Source organism: Anomaloglossus baeobatrachus, chromosome 4 (assembly GCF_048569485.1).
Source record: "Anomaloglossus baeobatrachus isolate aAnoBae1 chromosome 4, aAnoBae1.hap1, whole genome shotgun sequence".
Classification (NCBI taxonomy): Eukaryota; Metazoa; Chordata; class Amphibia; order Anura; family Aromobatidae; genus Anomaloglossus; species Anomaloglossus baeobatrachus.
In genome coordinates, this window is record NC_134356.1 from 366,851,018 (window position 1) to 366,868,415 (window position 17,398).

At 45.4% G+C, this 17,398-nt stretch overlaps 1 protein-coding gene across 2 annotated transcripts in view; it reads left to right on the plus strand.

The window, feature by feature from the left end:
- The window catches only part of LOC142303615 (chloride anion exchanger-like), a 98,289-nt gene that overhangs the window by 36,164 nt on the left and 44,727 nt on the right, over nucleotides 1-17,398 (plus strand). For both annotated transcript variants that reach the window (XM_075345142.1, XM_075345143.1), the window contains exons 4-6: nucleotides 6,893-7,032; nucleotides 12,574-12,684; nucleotides 12,761-12,936. In XM_075345142.1, coding sequence (XP_075201257.1) covers nucleotides 6,893-7,032; nucleotides 12,574-12,684; nucleotides 12,761-12,936 — 427 coding nt within the window. The remainder of the gene's footprint in view (nucleotides 1-6,892; nucleotides 7,033-12,573; nucleotides 12,685-12,760; nucleotides 12,937-17,398) is intronic.

Genomic DNA, 17,398 nt, shown 5'->3' on the forward strand with positions numbered 1-17,398 from the left:
TCCGTGAGCCAGTCCGGAGTGGCCACATCATCAGGACACCTGACGTGTGTCGACCTATCAGAGCCTGCCACCTCACAGACATGCCCAGTGAGGTCCTTATCGGACCTAGCCTCTGATGCACTAAGTACCTGAGCATGCTCAGTAGCCTGAACAACAGTCTCAGAAATCAGACTATCTGCCTGAGTATGCTCAGTATGCAGAACACAAGTGTAGGAGCATGCTCAGTAGCCTGAACCGAGGACTTAGCCTCACAAATGGCACTAGCAGGCTGAGCATGCTCACTAGGCAAAATACTGGGCTTAGGCTTTGGCTGGGATAAATCTGCGGTGCATGCGCACTAGCCGCCTCTCCACACTTAGACGTGGAGGAGGAAGCAGCCAGCTGGACAACCCGAGGCACGGCCAAAAACAGCAGCCGGCGCCTGGATGCAACATGAACCGCAGCAGGCTGCTTGCGGCTATGGCAGCGCCGATTCGTAACACCTGCCTTGACTTTTATCCTTGATCATGTTGTCAACATCAAACATTGTCTATGGGTTAGCTACATTTCCTAGGTGGTACATGTAGATTTCATTTTGCAAAGCTAATTTGCATACTTTTTCAGTACTTGGTCAGTACCCAAAAATTCTTTGCAGGTGGAGTTAGCACCCTGTGCTCTGGTCCCGATGATAAACGTTTCCCATGTATATGCATATACACCAGTCCTAGCAACTCCTATGTGATGTATATAGACCAATCTCACTGTCTCCTACATAACATATATACACCAGTCCCAGTGTCTCTTACATAATGTATATACACCAGTCCCAGCATGTCCTATGTGCTCTTTATTCACCAGTCTCAGTCTATCGTATATGTACACCAGTCTCAGTGTGTCTAATGTGCGGTATAAACATCAGTCACAGTGTATCCTATCCGATGTATCAACACCAGACTATTTCAGAGAGAATATAGTTTGAAGAGCTGGCTTTTTCCTACACTGCTTCAGTGTCACAGGTGTGTCACATTTGACAGACATTCCTGTAGTTCCTGGCTGTAGAAGTTCGCAGAATTTGGCTACACAAGCTGCTCTCTGACTTTCCCTTTTTCCCTGCTTGGGGTTTATCCTTTTTTCTTTAGGACCCTGCAGATTTTCTCATCTTTTCATCTGTCAACTTATATTTGTTACGGTGGTGGAGGGGCGGTGAGTGTCCGGGAGTGGATCCACTAGGCCATACACCGAACTCCCCAAGATGGATCTAACCAGTAGTGAACCCCTATACAGGAGCTGTCTGGCGCAGCAACTGGGGGCCTAAATGTATGACTGCCAGGAACTAGCGGTGATCGGCTCTATGGAATGGTAAAGTCTCTTAATGTCCGGTGCTGGTTGTGAAGACATGGGGTCAGTGGGTGCTCCTCTACGCTGGCCCGGCCGCCTTTAGAAAGACAGCATGGCCCAGGGCTCATCCCAACTGAACGCCTGCCTACTTAACCAAGGGCGGAACATTACTCAGACAACACAGGGCGTGGGAATCACAATATTAAGACTTTATTGGATCCCCAAACAATTAATGGCACATAGCACATAACCAGCAAAACCACAAAATGTAACCAGCAACAGTTTCTCACCCTTCTGCTGGCTCACCAGGGATTAGAATGTCCGTGTTTCAGAGCTTCCAGGGCTACTTACTCCAAACCAGCAGCACCCCGCTTTTGGCGGGCACCCACTGAGAATGGAATAACGCCAGATTTAGGAAGCTGTTTGAGGACCGCAAAGCCTGTAGTCAGGTGACTGGATTCGGATCCGCAGGTCCTAGATTGGTAGCACGTAGCGAGAGTCTAGCCAAGCAATGGACAGTCCTCCCCTGAGTTCTCCATTCAGACCATTGGGTTCTTCACGATTAGTGGATAAGACTGTGCTCTTATTGGCTAGATTTCAAGCCGTATACAAAATATCCCTAGTAGTAATGATCTTACATCGCATCTAGCAATACACATAGTAACACAATGGGAAGTTCGCATAATTGATTTGTCTGGGTATCTGACCGTCACTGGCCAAGGCAATTACATGAGTCAACAAGAACTTTAACACTAGATTCCTAAAGGCCCCGTCACACACAACGAGATCGCTAACGAGATCGTTGCTGAGTCACAGTTTCTGTGACGCAGCAACGATCTCATCAGCGATCTCGTTATGTGTGACACCTACCAGCGATCAGGCCCCTGCTGTGAGATCGCTAGTCGTTGCCGAATGAACCGGACCATTTTCTTCAAAGACGATGTCCTGCTGGGCAGGACACATCGCTGTGTTTGACGCTGTGTGACAGAGTCCCAATATCTGCCAAGATCGTTATACAGGTCACTACTGTGACCTGTATCGTTACTGCGTCGTTGGTAAGGTCTGACTGTTTGACATCTCACCAGCGACCTCCCAGTGACTTACCAGCAATCCTTATCAGGTCGTATCGTTGCTGGGATTGCTGGTAAGTCGTTGTGTGTGACTGGGCCTTAAGGGTACCTTCACACTTAGCGATGCAGCAGCGATCCGACCAGCGATCTGACCTGGTCAGGATCGCTGCTGCATCGCTACATGGTCGCTGGTGAGCTGTCAAACAGGCAGATCTCACCAGCGACCAGTGAACAGCCCCCAGCCAGCAGCGACGTGCAAGCGACGCTGCGCTTGCACGGAGCTGCCGTCTGGAAGCTGCGGAGACTGGTAACTAAGGTAAACATCGGGTATGGTTACCCGATGTTTACATTAGTTACCAGCGCACAGCTGTGTGTGCAGGGAGCAGGGAGCCGCGCACACTGAGCGCTGGCTCCTTGCTCTCCTACCATAGCTACAGTACACATCGGGTTAATTAACCCGATGTGTAATGCAGCTACATGTTCAGAGAGCAGGGAGCCGCGCACACTGCTTAGCGCTGGCTCCTTGCTCTCCTAGCTGCTGTACACATCGGGTTAATTAACCCGATGTGTACAGCAGCTACATGTGCAGAGAGCCGGAGCCGGCAGCACAGGCAGCGTGAGAGCTGCAGAGGCTCGTAACTAAGGTAAATATCGGGTAACCACCTTGGTTACCCGATGTTTATCTTGGATACAGCTTACCTCAGCTGTCAGATGCCGGCTCCTGCTCGCTTCATTTGTCGCTCTCTCGCTGTCACACACAGCGATCTGTGTGTCACAGCGGGAGAGCGGCTTTGAAGAAAACGAACCAGGGCTGTGTGTAACGAGCAGCGATCTCGCAGCAGGGGCCAGATCGCTGCTCATTGTCACACACAGCGAGATCGCTAATGAGGTCACTGCTGCGTCACAAAAAGCGTGACTCAGCAGCGATCTCGGCAGCGAGCTCGCTGTGTGTGAAGCACCCCTAAGAGTCTTGTAGGAACAATGAGAGGCTTATCTCCCGTCTGTAAACAAGATATCATCATGTCTGGCTGGATTTTAAGAAACGTAATCCATGCTAGGCACTGACAGAGTCCATGTCGTCACACTGGTGTGTTTTAATGTGGCAGCACAGTGATGGTATCTCAGACTTGGCAGCACGGAAGAGATGGCTCTGACGAGGCAGCACAGAAGTTTTGGTTCAGATGTGGCAGCACGGAGGTAGTGGCTCCGATGTGGCAACACAGAGATGGTGGTAGAGAGCAGTCACTAAGACGAGACAGAGATTAGGCACATGAGACTGGTTCTAGGACACTATTGCAGGATTACACACAGAAACTTACAGGGGCCTCAAAACTAGCAATGCACTAATAGGCAACGTTGCTCAGGCGCCTCCTGAAAGGGGACATGGTCTTAAATACCTTAGAGGTAACCGATGACCTCGGGAAAGCTTCTGGTTAATGGGACGCCGGCCCTTTAAGAAAGGTCTGAAAGCAGGAGGAGACCACGGCAGACTTCGGGGTAGGATAGGAGGGAATGTAAGAGGGAGGATGCCCCTGCCGGAGCCTGGGAGCGGAAGCGTGTGGGAATACCGCACTTGGACCAGGCAGGTGAGAGGAAGGATGCCCCCGTCGGAGCCTGGGAGTGTGCGGGAATACCACACTTGGACCGGGCAGATGAGAGGGAGGGCACCCCCGTCGGAGCCTGGGAGTGGGGATGTGTGGGGATGTCAAGGGAGGAATTTGGGTTGAAGACTGCTAATGGAGTCTTCGTTTGGGATATCCAGAGATGGTGTCGTATTAGCTATATATATCAGAGCCGATATTAATATATCAGACAATGAATACATGAGACATGTTCTCCTTCAGCCAGCATCACCAACTGACTCGTATAATTCGATAGATCCAATTATACAGTAAGTAAGCATGAATAACCTTGAAGCTAAACAGGGAGTGCTTTTACTCCCCAATTTCTCACAGCACATGGCCTGCCTCCCGTACATTCCTTCTGTGTGAACATTACTGATAACACTTTTGCAGCTTCACATTCTGGCTTCATCATCTTTAATTAACTCCTTCATGACTATACAACTTTGAATTATACTATAAGTCTGTGCAATTGCTACATAGACAGACAGATAATTATGCAACTACATCTACATTTTGATTATTTATATACACAAATATTCTTATTACATTTGAACAAACAAGCTATAGCTCAGTGCCACCTCCACAGGGATACAACGCTGGGACCGAGACCGGGCGCTACAATATTCAACTGGAGAAACTTTGTTGTTGTTGCAAATTCTCTACCATCATCTGGAGATAAGTTATTCATTTACTTTCTCCTGTGTGTTTTCCCTGGAACTTAGTGGGGTTGACAAAGCGTTCATCCCATCCCCTCTATACCCAGGGCCTATATCAGGGACAGCCAGGGTCATGTATCCGGCTCGGTGCGTAGGTGCAGAACCTATCTAGGGTGGTGAGTGAAGCCAGGGGCCAGCGGTGGGTTTGGTCAGGGATCACCATCTCCCATGCCCTAGACACAGGGCTTTCCTTCCCTTTCTCCGTTCACTTTGTACTTCCCCGTACTTAGCGTGACATCCAGATGCTTGGCAATACTTTCCCATGTGTTTACCTAATGAGGGAAGAAGTTGGCTGAGGGCGGCACCTGAGTAGTCATGTCACTGTCTATAGTTCCTGGCTGGGTCTTCAAAGTACATTTTCTATGAAATACTGAGAAAAATATGCCGTGCAGCAATCCAGCAGCCAGGTTCTTATTTATGCTGCCCATAGTTTGGGCAGCATGAATCGTGTTACTGGATCCCTTTAACCGCATGTTGCACAGTATATTACACCAGTTGTCTGCTAAATATCTTCACATGTTGTTTGTTAGTATTCTAACATCGATTAGCCCAGCTTATTAAATTCCAATATGGTGAAAAATGCATCCAAAAGTACAACTCCACTTCTTGCCAAAGTTAGATCCTCGAGGAATGAAAAGTGGTTGGTCTAATATCGGTACTTTTAGCTTTTGTGAGAATCACAATTTGGCAGTACGTAGACCTTTCATGCATCTTGTCAAATCTTGTTTTGTACAGAACTGAATTTGTTAGGTCTTTTAATACCAGCTAAGGAACGTCTTAATATTACACATTACTCATGCATTGATTGTGGCTGGGTTTACCCATTTATGGCTTCTTTTTATCTAGGTGCCAATATGTACTTTTATTAAGACAATGTTCCTTTGTGGGTCATGATGACAACAAGTTATGCAATACCTACAGCTCTCACATTAATCAGACAAATTTATTCCTGTAAGGCCGGGGCCACACAGGGACTACTACGATCCTCGCCTGACACCCGGCTCACGCTGGCAGCACAGCGGGAGCTGAGTATAATGTGAGTGTCATTGCGACTGAGGTCCTATCGTGCGATCGAACCACAGCTGCGGGGGGCAGGCCGGCATTGAGGAGGGGCGGACCGGCACTGAGGAGGGGAGGGGAGGGCCGGCGCTGAGGAGGGGCGGACCGGCACTGAGGAGGGGAAGGGAGGGCTGGCGCTGAGGAGGGGTGGGCCGGCGCTGAGGAGGCCCGCCCCTCCTCAGTGCCGGTCCGCCCCTCCTCAGCACCGGCCCTCCCCTCCCCTCCTCAGTGCCGGCACCTGAGTAGTCATGTCACTGTCTATAGTTCCTGGCTGAGTCTTCAAAGTACATTTTCTATGAAATACTGAGAAAAATATGCCGTGCAGCAATCCAGCAGCCAGGTTCTTATTTATGCTGCCCATAGTTTGGGCAGCATGAATCGTGTTACTGGATTGTGGCCGGCATTGAGGAGGGGCGGACCGGCACTGAGGAGGGGAGGGGAGGGCTGGCGCTGAGGAGGGGCGGACCGGCACTGAGGAGGGGAAGGGAGGGCTGGCGCTGAGGAGGGGCGGGCCGGCGCTGAGGAGGGGAGGAAGGGATTTATTTCCCTCTCTACTTCATTGCCAGCTATTGCCATTCTCGCTCTGCACTCACATTACACTGGTGTAATGTGAGTGCAGTGCGATGTTCTCTTGCCCCATAGACTTGAATGGGTGCGAGAGAAAGAGGATTGCATTGCACCCGCAGCATACTGCGACTGTTTTCTCAGTCTGATTAGGGCTGAGAAAATAATCGCTCATGGGGGCTGGCACATAGTGTAATATTGGTCCGAGTGGAATGCGATGTTTTATCGCATTCCACTCGCTCCGATTTTCATGCCGTGTGTCTTAGGCCTAAGGACCAGGATCCTACCAGCTATAAATAAGTTCCTATATACAACTATATAGTTGTATCTAATTAAGTGCTTTCGCAATTTAAGACCTAGGCTGAGTTAGGATAAAAAGTATGTCCAAGTTTTAGTTATGTTTAGATTTTAAATAAAAATGTCCATGACATCATGTCCATGTAATGTAAGAGCTTTTAACAGTTTTTTTTATTTTTTATTTCATATTCTTATTTCATTCTTGCATGTAATAGAAATATAATTGCGGTGTTTTTAATTGCAGATGTTCTTCAAAGAAAGCCAAAAGTATTGCAGTATCTTTTTTTCCAATTATTTCATGGCTTCCTACCTATCGCTTTAAGGAATGGATTCTCAGTGATATAATTTCTGGAGTCACTACAGGGCTTGTAGCTGTTCTGCAAGGTAAATGAACCAGTGGAAATATGAACATCCCACAAACAATGTCTCATTACAAAACCATGCTGATATACCGTACATGTTTCGTATGCTTATTATTGCCAATGAGCACTGCATAACCATCACTGATTGTCACCAGTTTGGTCGCTGAGTTTATGATTGCCCAAACACATGCTATTTTTTTAAACTATACAAATGTATATAAATGGTCCTTACAAACAATATAGTAAAAAACTGTTCCATATAAAATCTCCTCAAAAGACAAGGGGCCAGTTCCTCTGTCTAAAGAAAAAATGGTTCAATCTCCAGAGGGAACAAGGCTTATTTACTATGAAAACTATTAATCTCTGGAATAGTCTACCTCAGGAGCTGGGCACAGCAAGAATCGTCAATAGTTTCTAAAAAAAAAAGGCCTTTTTTAGAAGAAAATAATATAAATACTTATGTAAATGTATAAAATTCATGTTCTGAATGTCCATTCAGTGCAATAGACACTTGGGATAAGAAGGGGAAATTTGCTGTTTTCTGGCAGATTAGTTCATTATAAATTTAGTTTATCTATAATGGGGGGGGGGGGCAAATTTCTAAATAGTTTATCTATACCATCACATCCTTCCCATGACCTAACAGATTGTCTGTCGATTTTAGGGCTTTTATAAGCACACTATTTTATCATGGTTTTTAAGTACGGTATTTGTAAAGAAATGTGCTATTTAATCCAAAGCATTATAGAACCCAACTGTCACGATACTCTGTGCAGACCAACTCACAGACCTGGAGATGCTCTGTGGCGCTTACAGATCTGACAGTGTGTCCATTCCTTGTGCAGAGCATCTTGCCTTTGGAGATGCTCTGCGGCACTTACAGATCTGGCAGTGTGTCTATTCATTTGTGCAGAGCATCTTGCCCTTGGAGATGCTCTGTGGAGCCGTCCTTGTTAATGAACTAGCAGCTTGGTCACTATACTGGAGTCCAGGTTGGTTCTGGGAGGTGCTGGTTACTCACCTGTCCCACCTTCTGGGCAATTGCTCAGGCTTCTTTATTGAGCATGCTCCTCCAGAACTCTGCCAGTTGTATTCTCTGGCTATACTGTGTTGCCATAGTTTGTGTGTCTGCTAGTATTCTGATCTTGGTATTGTGACCCAGGACTGTTATTGGACTTCCCTCTGCCGGCTCCCTATTCCTGTCATGTATCCCTTTCTTGGATCCTGAAACGTTCTTCTGGTATTGTGACCCTCAGATTGTGCCCTGACTACGTCTCTGTTTAGCCCTTATGATTATATGTGACCTCCTGTTACCAGAACCCAGCGTTCCTGACTACCCTTCCGTTCATGCAACCCCGTAAGATAGTGACAAGCGTTACACCAACCCTTTTGTTTTTTCTCAAACTCCATCCATGTCTTTAGAACCATGAAGTCTGTAGGAAGCATTCCTGCCTTTCTAAGAATATTTGCCATTTCCTTTAAAGCAACGTTGCCCATTCTACCACCCACTATATCTATAGTTGTCCTCGATGCCTCTTTACTATTTAAAATTCTCATGGGTCCAATGACACTTGTTCCAGGTACCATGGAACAGTCTCTGGTCTCAGAATCTCGACCATTGTTATGAAACTAATTCTTAAATATTCTAAAACAATCTCTAGTCTGTAATAAAGGTAATTCTTAGGTATTATAAAACAATCTCTAGTTTCCTTAGAAAACTAGTTTTATAGAACTTAAAAATAATCCCTAGCTTCACTCAACTTGTTCTATAATAATTAAAAATAATCTCTAGCTTAATTCACTTCAAATATCAAGATATGAGTACATTGTACATTATATCTGTTCTCTTTGTCCAAAGCTTGTATTTGCTTACCTAGCTCTAGACGCAGACTAAGGGGTACTTCACACACAGCGAGATGAGATCGCTGCTGAGTCACGTTTTTTGTGACCTCATTAGCGATCTCGCTGCGTGTGACACTGAGCAGCGATCTGGCCCCTGCTGTGATATCGCTGCTCATTACACACAGCCCTGGTTTGTTTTTTTATTGTTGCTCTCCCGCTGATAAGCACACATCGCTGTGTGTGACAGCGAGAGAGCAACAATCCTGAATGTGAAGGGAGCTGGAGCCGGCGTCTGACAGCCTGCGGTAAGCTGTAACCAAGGTAAACATCGGGTAACCAAGGTGGTTACCCGATATTTACCTTCGTTACCAGCCTCCGCAGCTCTCACGCTGACAGTGCCGGCTCCTGCTCCCTGCACACGCTAAGTTAAGGGGTGTGAGCTGGTAACTAAGGTAAACATCGGGTAACCATACCCGATGTTTACCTTAGTTACCAGTGTCCGCAGCTTCCAGACGCCGGCTCCGTGCAAGCGCAGCGTCGCTTGTACGTCGCTGCTGGCTGGGGGCTGGTCACTGGTCGCTGGTGAGATCTGCCTGTTTGACAGCTCACCAGCGACCATGTAGCGATGCAGCAGCGATCCTGACCAGGTCAGATCGCTGGTCGGATCTCTGCTGCATCTCTAAAGTGTGAAGGTACCCTAACTAAGCAGGGGGTTAGTGGGGGAGTCTACTGCTCAAGTCCAGATATCCAAAATTCACTTTCCTCTATAAAGGAAAGAGACTTCAGACTTTATCATGGGTAAAATGCTTTCTGTCAATTTCTATCAGTCAGGTCAGTCACTTTCTACATACAGTGCCATAAATCAATATTTCTTATATCTTTCTTTATTTGAATAAAATATATCACCTATTGTGGTTGATCAGGACACATGACAATAATCAGGTGATCAGGACACATGACAATAACAGAACACTCACAATGAGACAAGATGCTGTCTAAACACTTAAACGTCCCTATATTTAATTAAACATACACATAAACATCCCAGAAAGTTTTATCTTAAATATGTGTACTAACTTCCAAAACCTGACTGGGGAAACATTTCCTGGAGAAGGAGAGTACATGTAGGGCTGTTTTCACATATCAGTTTTTTGCCTTCAGGCACAAACCGGCAAAAACCTGAAAAAACAGATCTGGCGTCTGTTGCTGCCGGATCCATTTTTTCCCCTCATAGATTTCTATTAGCGCCGGATTGTGCCAGATGGCCTTGCATTCCATCCGGCAAAATTTGCTTGTCCGGCAGCTGGATGGACCACTGAAGGGAACATTTTTTTGTCTCTGGCGAAAACCGTATCGCGTCGGATACAGCGCCGTACAACGTATTTTATAATGGAAGCCTATGGACACCAGATCCGGCGTAATGCAGCAAAAAACGGACATGCTCAGCATGCTCAGTATCACAACAGATCCGTCAAAAAACTGAAGGAACTGATGAAAATACTGATGCAACTGATCCGTTTTTTCGCCGCATCCGTCGCATCAGTTTTTTCGCCTAAGACAATTACTTGCCTACCAGGATAATAAGGGAGATCCCTATTAGTGTAAACCGAGGTAATAGAATAGTCAGATATATTAAACTATAGTTACTCTTTATTGCAATATAAAAAAAAGTGATAAAAACCTAGTAATAAATATATTCATGATTGGCACATGGTGAGGACAAAAGAATAGGATGTTGGCAAGGGACGCATTAAAAAACAGACCAGCGTCTGAGTAACATGTGTGGCGCCCTGGACAAGCCAGGGGCCACAGAGCACAACACCCACACACCCCGCACTCCCAGCAGGCACACCGAAGTCAGACACAAAACCCTTGTTGCCTTCCTCCAGGGGCTGATGATCACACCAGGGGGTGGGCCAGGCGGTTGGTCCCGCCCACCGAGGAGTTCACAGTCCTGGAGGCGGGAAAACCGGGCAAATTGAGTTTGGTAGTGAAAGTGAGCAGAAGGAAGTAGTAGTTGAGCAGCCTAAAGTTGGTCCGGGTGTGTGGCCCGGACAGATCAGCAAGGTTGGCAGATGGTGGTGACCGTCTGCAGGAGTGGCCTATCCGAGTTACCGTAAGGACCGTGGACGGGCGGTGGCCCGGCGGTACCGGACCGGTACATAAAGAGAAGCCAGCACCATCTGCCAGGGGCTTTTCGAACCCCGGCAAGGCTAGGAGTCGCCGTGAATTTGCCGAATCCGTTAGTGAAGGGGACCTCCTGGGTTTCCAAACAGTCAAGTCCCGACAGAAGGCAACAGTCCAACCAACAGAGGGAGACACCGCCACCGCCAAGGCAACCGTTTCTCAGGGCCAGCGCCTGCGGGCAAAGAGGGGCTCATCCAGCCCATATCCAGGCTGGGGAGCGAGTTACCGGTGGGAACCCATCGGAACCATCAACCGTACTTAGGTGCAGGGAAAGGCAGTCACCATCAACCTGCCGGGAGAAACAACACCGCAGCCGTCTGTGGGACCCGTCCATCCAGCCGAGTGTTTTACCGAGAACTGTGTCCTCATCATTGGGCTGAGTGAGTACCACCGTGCCGTGCGGCACAGCGCTGCCCCTGCGACCCTGCACCTCGCCAGGCCCCATAACCCGCCTGCCATCCATCCCTACCCCATCACCGGGCCCCGGGACAACCAACCCCGTACCCACGGAGGGGAGAACTAACAACAAAACTGCTCCCTGTCACCGCTCCCGGGATCCCCGTCCAGAGCAGCGGTGGTGTCACCATTATGACCACAGCCGTGGGTGGCGTCACGGACAATAAATCCCCACAATAAATCCAAAACCCCTTTTCACTCACGGGCGAGGAGCGCCGCTCGAGTCCCCGGGATCCGGCCCACCGCTCAAGCCACCACCGAGCAGCAGCAGCCGCAGTAGCAGCGGCAGCCGGACCCGAGCAGTGGGAGAGCGCAGCGTCCCCTCCTCCGCCCGCGACACATGCAAAATAAGGTTTTACATGGTCATATAGTAGGTAAAATAGCCACATGTGAACAGTACTAAACATCAACACAAGATGGCCCTTAAGTGCAAAAAGTACTAAGATTACTGAGTGAATCAGTGCAAAGATTGCATGTGAGGAGCTCAAGGAGAGAGGTTTATTATTAGGGATGATCAAATATCACAAATATTCGGCAATATTTGGCTTCGCAAATATCCGACGAATAGGTTGCCGCTATGCGAATATTCTATGCGCAATGTAAGTCTATGGGAAGCCCGAATAGTTGCTATTTGGCAACTATTCGGGTTTCCCATAGAGTTACATTGCGCATCGAATATTAGCAAATAGTTGAATAGCGGCGACCTATGCAACGAATATGGGCGTTGCCGAATATTTGAGGTATTCGTTCGATCATCCCTATTTATTATACATCAGGCAATGACTAAAGATAGAATAAGTGACACATGCCAATACCCATACAGTGCTGTGTCACTGCATACGTCCAGCTGCCCTGATGCATGTTTTTCACAAGCTTTTACTGGGGGGTGGAGTGGGGGAGGGGCTCTCACAGACATTACTTAAGAAATGAAAGATTAATCAAAGAGAAGAAAAAAAGCCATTTTCCCTGATAAGATATATTACAAAGTTACTTATTTGCATGGGTACTATTGAAATCTGAAATAAAAATTAAAACAAAGGACTGAAGTAGGACTAAACGTTTATACTATATATTTCAGGTCTGGCATATGCTCTACTTGCCAATGTGTCTCCTGGCTATGGATTGTATACCTCCTTCTTCCCAGTTGTGGTGTATTTCTTCTTAGGGACTTCCAAACATATATCAGCTGGTAAGTTGTAGATGTCAAACAATTTAAATTCTAGTGACTGATGACTGCTTTTTTTAATACAGGTGTCTTTTTTTAGGTCCCTTCCCTGTTGTAAGCCTGATGGTTGGCTCAGTGGTAGCTAGTCTTGTTCCTGGCGATGGTGACACAAGTAACGGAAATTCTACTATTAGTAATTCCACTGCAGAAGACTTGATTAATGAGAAACGAATAATTGTGGCAGCATCATTGACATTTTTAGTTGGACTCATTCAGGTCTGTATATTTCATAGAAGTAGGCTATTGTACCATTTTATCTTGCCAATTATGTTTAATTCCCAGGCTCAGACTGGCCCTCAGGGGTAGAGGGAAACCCCTGGGTGGGCCACTGTGCAAGTGTGGGCACCCACCCTCTATATATGAACAGTAGTTATCACAATACATTTGGTTCACTATGTAAAGACAAAGCATCTAATCATTCATTTTTTAAAACAATCCAGTTTGGGGGTGCGGGGGGCTGTCCAGCAGCGAATGGAGGCAGACATGTAGCTGATCAGCTCCGCTGCTTCTCAGCTCAAAAAGTGACTTAAACTGATATGTCTCATAGCAAGCTATTTTAGTTTTTACAATAGTGTTTAAGATAGTGTCTATTAATGCCAAGGGATCCTACAAGAGATCTCTGCTGTGGAGAGAAGCCCAAAACCAAACGATTTCCGCATATAATCTCAGTTCCTGCGTGTAAGGAAAAATGCAGTGTATCCATTGCCATTAGAGATACGGTAGCATTTCTAATAGTTAATCAACTTGTTGATAAAAATGGTAGATATATAATTTTGAACTGTTTAATTAATAATTAATAAATATCCCATACATTGGTTTCTGTTCATGCACCAAATGTAAACCAATATAGATTTATAAAAAAAGTTATTGCAGTGTCTATTACAAAAAAGACTGGTTCTCTCGTTATAGTAGGAGACTACAATCTTTCCTTATGGCCTACGATTGATACCACTTCTTAAAGGGAACCTGTCAGGTGCAATATGCACCCAGAACCATGAGCAGTTCTGGGTGCAGTTTTCTCTGCTGTGGGGATTAACATGACATGATCCATGACATACCCAGTGAAGAGGTTAATACCCTCCATAGACACAATAAAGTATAATTTTTCATGAGCTGAATTTATACAAACATGAACAATCTCTAAGGCCTCTTTTACATGTCCATGAAAATCACGCACGTGTTTCACGAACGTGTCAAAGGTGCGTATTGCCCTCGGTGTGCCATGTGCATGGCCTACGTGTGTTCTCCGTGTGTTATCCTTGATAACACACGGAGAACGGGAACTTTCTGCTCACCTGTCCCTGGCGTCGCTGTTCGTGGTGCTGATCTTTGGTCTCCGGTCCTGCCGACTCCCCGCTGCTGCTGCTTCCGGCCGCAGTGAAGTGAATATTCAATTAGCATAATGAGCGGCGGTCGGCAGCAAGTGAGAGCAGCGGCAGAGACTGCAGGGCTGGAGAAGGTGAGTAATGTTTTGTTTTTTTTCTCACAGACACATGTCTTTTTTTCCGGTGGGTGTCACACGGAACACATCCGTGTGGGCCGTGTGTGTTACGTGTGACCCGATTGCGTTCCGTGTGACACCCGTGATGCTGGAGATAAAACGGACATGTCGGTGTGAGAAACAAACGGACACACGTGTGTCTGACACCATAGGAAGACATAGGTCTACGTGTGTACGTGTCTCCGGTACGTGAGGAAACGGACCATACACTTACCGGAGGCACGTACGTGTGAAAGAGGCCTAATAGAAAGTGATTAGATAGAAGACCTGATGAGTAAATTTGTGCACTGGGGATTGTGTAAAGTGGACATAGGATCAGAGAAGCCAAATTTTAGGAGTACTTCTTTGCAGTAACCACAGTGAACTTGATCAAATGCCTTCTCCACATCCAAGGAAAGAAGCAGAGAAGGCATTCAACGATGCTGCATCTCTGAAACAATGTTGATAAAGTGAAGTGTCCCATAAGAAGTTTGATGCTTTTTTACAAAAGCCACCTGATTCCTCTGTAAGTGATGGGAAAATATTAATAAGTTTAAGAGATATGACTTTAGCGCATAGTTTTAGATCCAATTTTAAAAGGGATATTGGTCTAAAGTTAACTGTAGTAACAGGAGATTTACTTGCTTTAAGGCTATGTCCACACTTTCCGTTTTCACCTGCGTTTTGGATCCGTTTTGAACTGCAGCGTTTTCATGCCAAAATGCATGCGTTTTGATTTTCCAGCAAAATCTATGGGAATTGTTGATTTCTTGTCCACGCTTTGCGTTTACAAACGCAGTGTTTAATTTGTATAATTTTGGGCAAAAACTCTGCTTTTAAAGAAGCAGCATGTCAATTGTTTTTGCCATTTGGGCTGCGTTTTGATAACATTGAAGTCAATGAGAAGTTGAAAAAAGCAAGCAACATCAAAATTCCAGCGTTTTACCTGCTTTTTAGGTGGTGAAAACATGCGTTTTGGACATCAAAATAATGAAAAGATATGTCCCTTTACACACACACATAGTCCGACAATTAAATTAATGAAAAATATAAATGTATTGCTATTTTAGCGATAAATAGTATAAAACCGCTATAATTATATTAAATATAACTATTTTCGTTAATATTTCAATAATTATATGTGTTTCTTTTTTTCCCCTTTTTTCATTGTGTTTGACTGTTTAAACTTTATTTAGCAGTGTCTTTACGTTCAAAACGCATCTGTCTAAACGCAATGGAAATGCAGGTAAAAAGCGCTAAAACGCGGCTAAAAGGCGATAAAAACGCACGCGTACTTACCGCGATTTAGTGGTCAAAAGCAACTTTGGCAAAAGCAATTTCTGCCAAAGGATACGTTTAGAACTGCAACTAGGACGACGCAAAGTGCGGACACAGCCTTAGAAGTGTAATAATGAAAGTCCTATGAATTTCTTTAGGAAACAATTTAGTCTTATTGGCTTCATTAAATAGTCACACTAAATAAGGAGTTAGTAACAATTTAAATTTCTTATAACATTTATTTGTGAGACCATACAGTTGTGGGGCTTTGCTAGGATTTAATAAGTCTATAGTTTTTATTATTTCTTGTAAGGGGAATGGTTGGGAGAGAGTCAGTATGTTCAGGATTCAATTAAGGTAGCTTTATTTTATTCAAAAAGGAAGCTATGTGATCATGATCCAGGTGGAGAGTTTGCGGCTATGTTATCATATTCCGGTTGGAGAGTTTTCAATTAATTCAGTCACTTTGTATATCATTTTTTTATACTGACATAGGATTATATGTTACATTTCTGTTAAAGGGAAGGTGTCGTCAAAAAAATATGAGTGGAGGGGGATGGGGGTAAACAGTGGAGGGGGATGGGGGGTGAGTGGCGGGGGATGGGGGGGTGAGCAGCGGGGGAGGGAGGGTGAGAAGAGGGGTTGGGAGCAGCATGCCAGGATCAGTTACGGTGCAATCACACAAACATTGGCAGCCATCTCCTACCTCTGCTGTGATCTGAACAGTTCAGGGGGCGCATCCAGGTCACAGCAGGGAGCTCTAAGTGTTACAGAATAGGGTTGTAGCCCGACAATCAGAATTAATACCCAGGGGGCTGCCATAAAGAAGGTGAGTAACTGTCGTTACACACAGCAAATCCAAGATGGCAGCCACCAGTGTTTCAGTAAAAATAGAATTAAATGAAAACTAAATAAGTGAGTTTAATTTTGTATTAAAAATGCTTGATTTCATAATCATTATTATTAATACAAAAATGAAAAAACGCGATACCTTATCTTTAATAGCCAGCATATATTAATTTAAAGGGGTTGTCCAGGAAAAGCAAATTTTCCCCAATCCACAGTATAGGTTGATCGGTGAAGTCTGTCCTCTGGGACTAGCACTGATTAGCAGAATGGGGTATATATTATTCCTATTAGAATGGAGCGGTAGATCATATGTCCAATTTAGGTGCCATTCATCCTCTGTGGGGCTGCCAGAAAAAAACGCCAGCCCCATAAGGAATGAATGGCTGAAAATGTATATTCTAATGGGAATAAAAGCACCCTGCTCTGACAATCGGTGCAAGTACCAGCATTCAGAATCTACCATCCTGATTAATAAGTTATCACCTGTGCAGAGGTCATAACTTGTTTTCACCTGACAACCCCTTTAATAAACAAATAATTACACTGACATTAATTGTGGATGGAAAGGATGGAGTACTTTATCATGGTTTAAACTGAAATAAATGAATAATACCAATCATCTCAAGTTTACTCACCAAAGATGGTAAGCACTTCCACCCTTATTGACGCTAGGTGACTAAGCGCACAAATAAAGCAATCATTGAGGGAAGGTAAGGGTGGGGATTCCTCAATTAGTGGTATTCTGAGGTAACTGGACAACTCCTGACCTTAATACTGCCAGTAAATAGATTTAGTTTCCTGCCATTGGACCTAAGAACCATTCAGAATCCAGAATATCACTTTCTGGAACCATCTGTAAGTGCTTGAGTTAACCATTTAAAAAACTCAAACAAGTATAATGTATTAATAACCAATATGCATATTACCAGTCATATCACAGCACTCACCACCGTGGAGGCCACACATACAGAATCTGCTGACACATGACATAGTGACAAGATAATAGGAAGACATGAAGGATGAGATGAACAAGAGCCACATCTACACTTCATTCACAAGTGTTTATCTCCC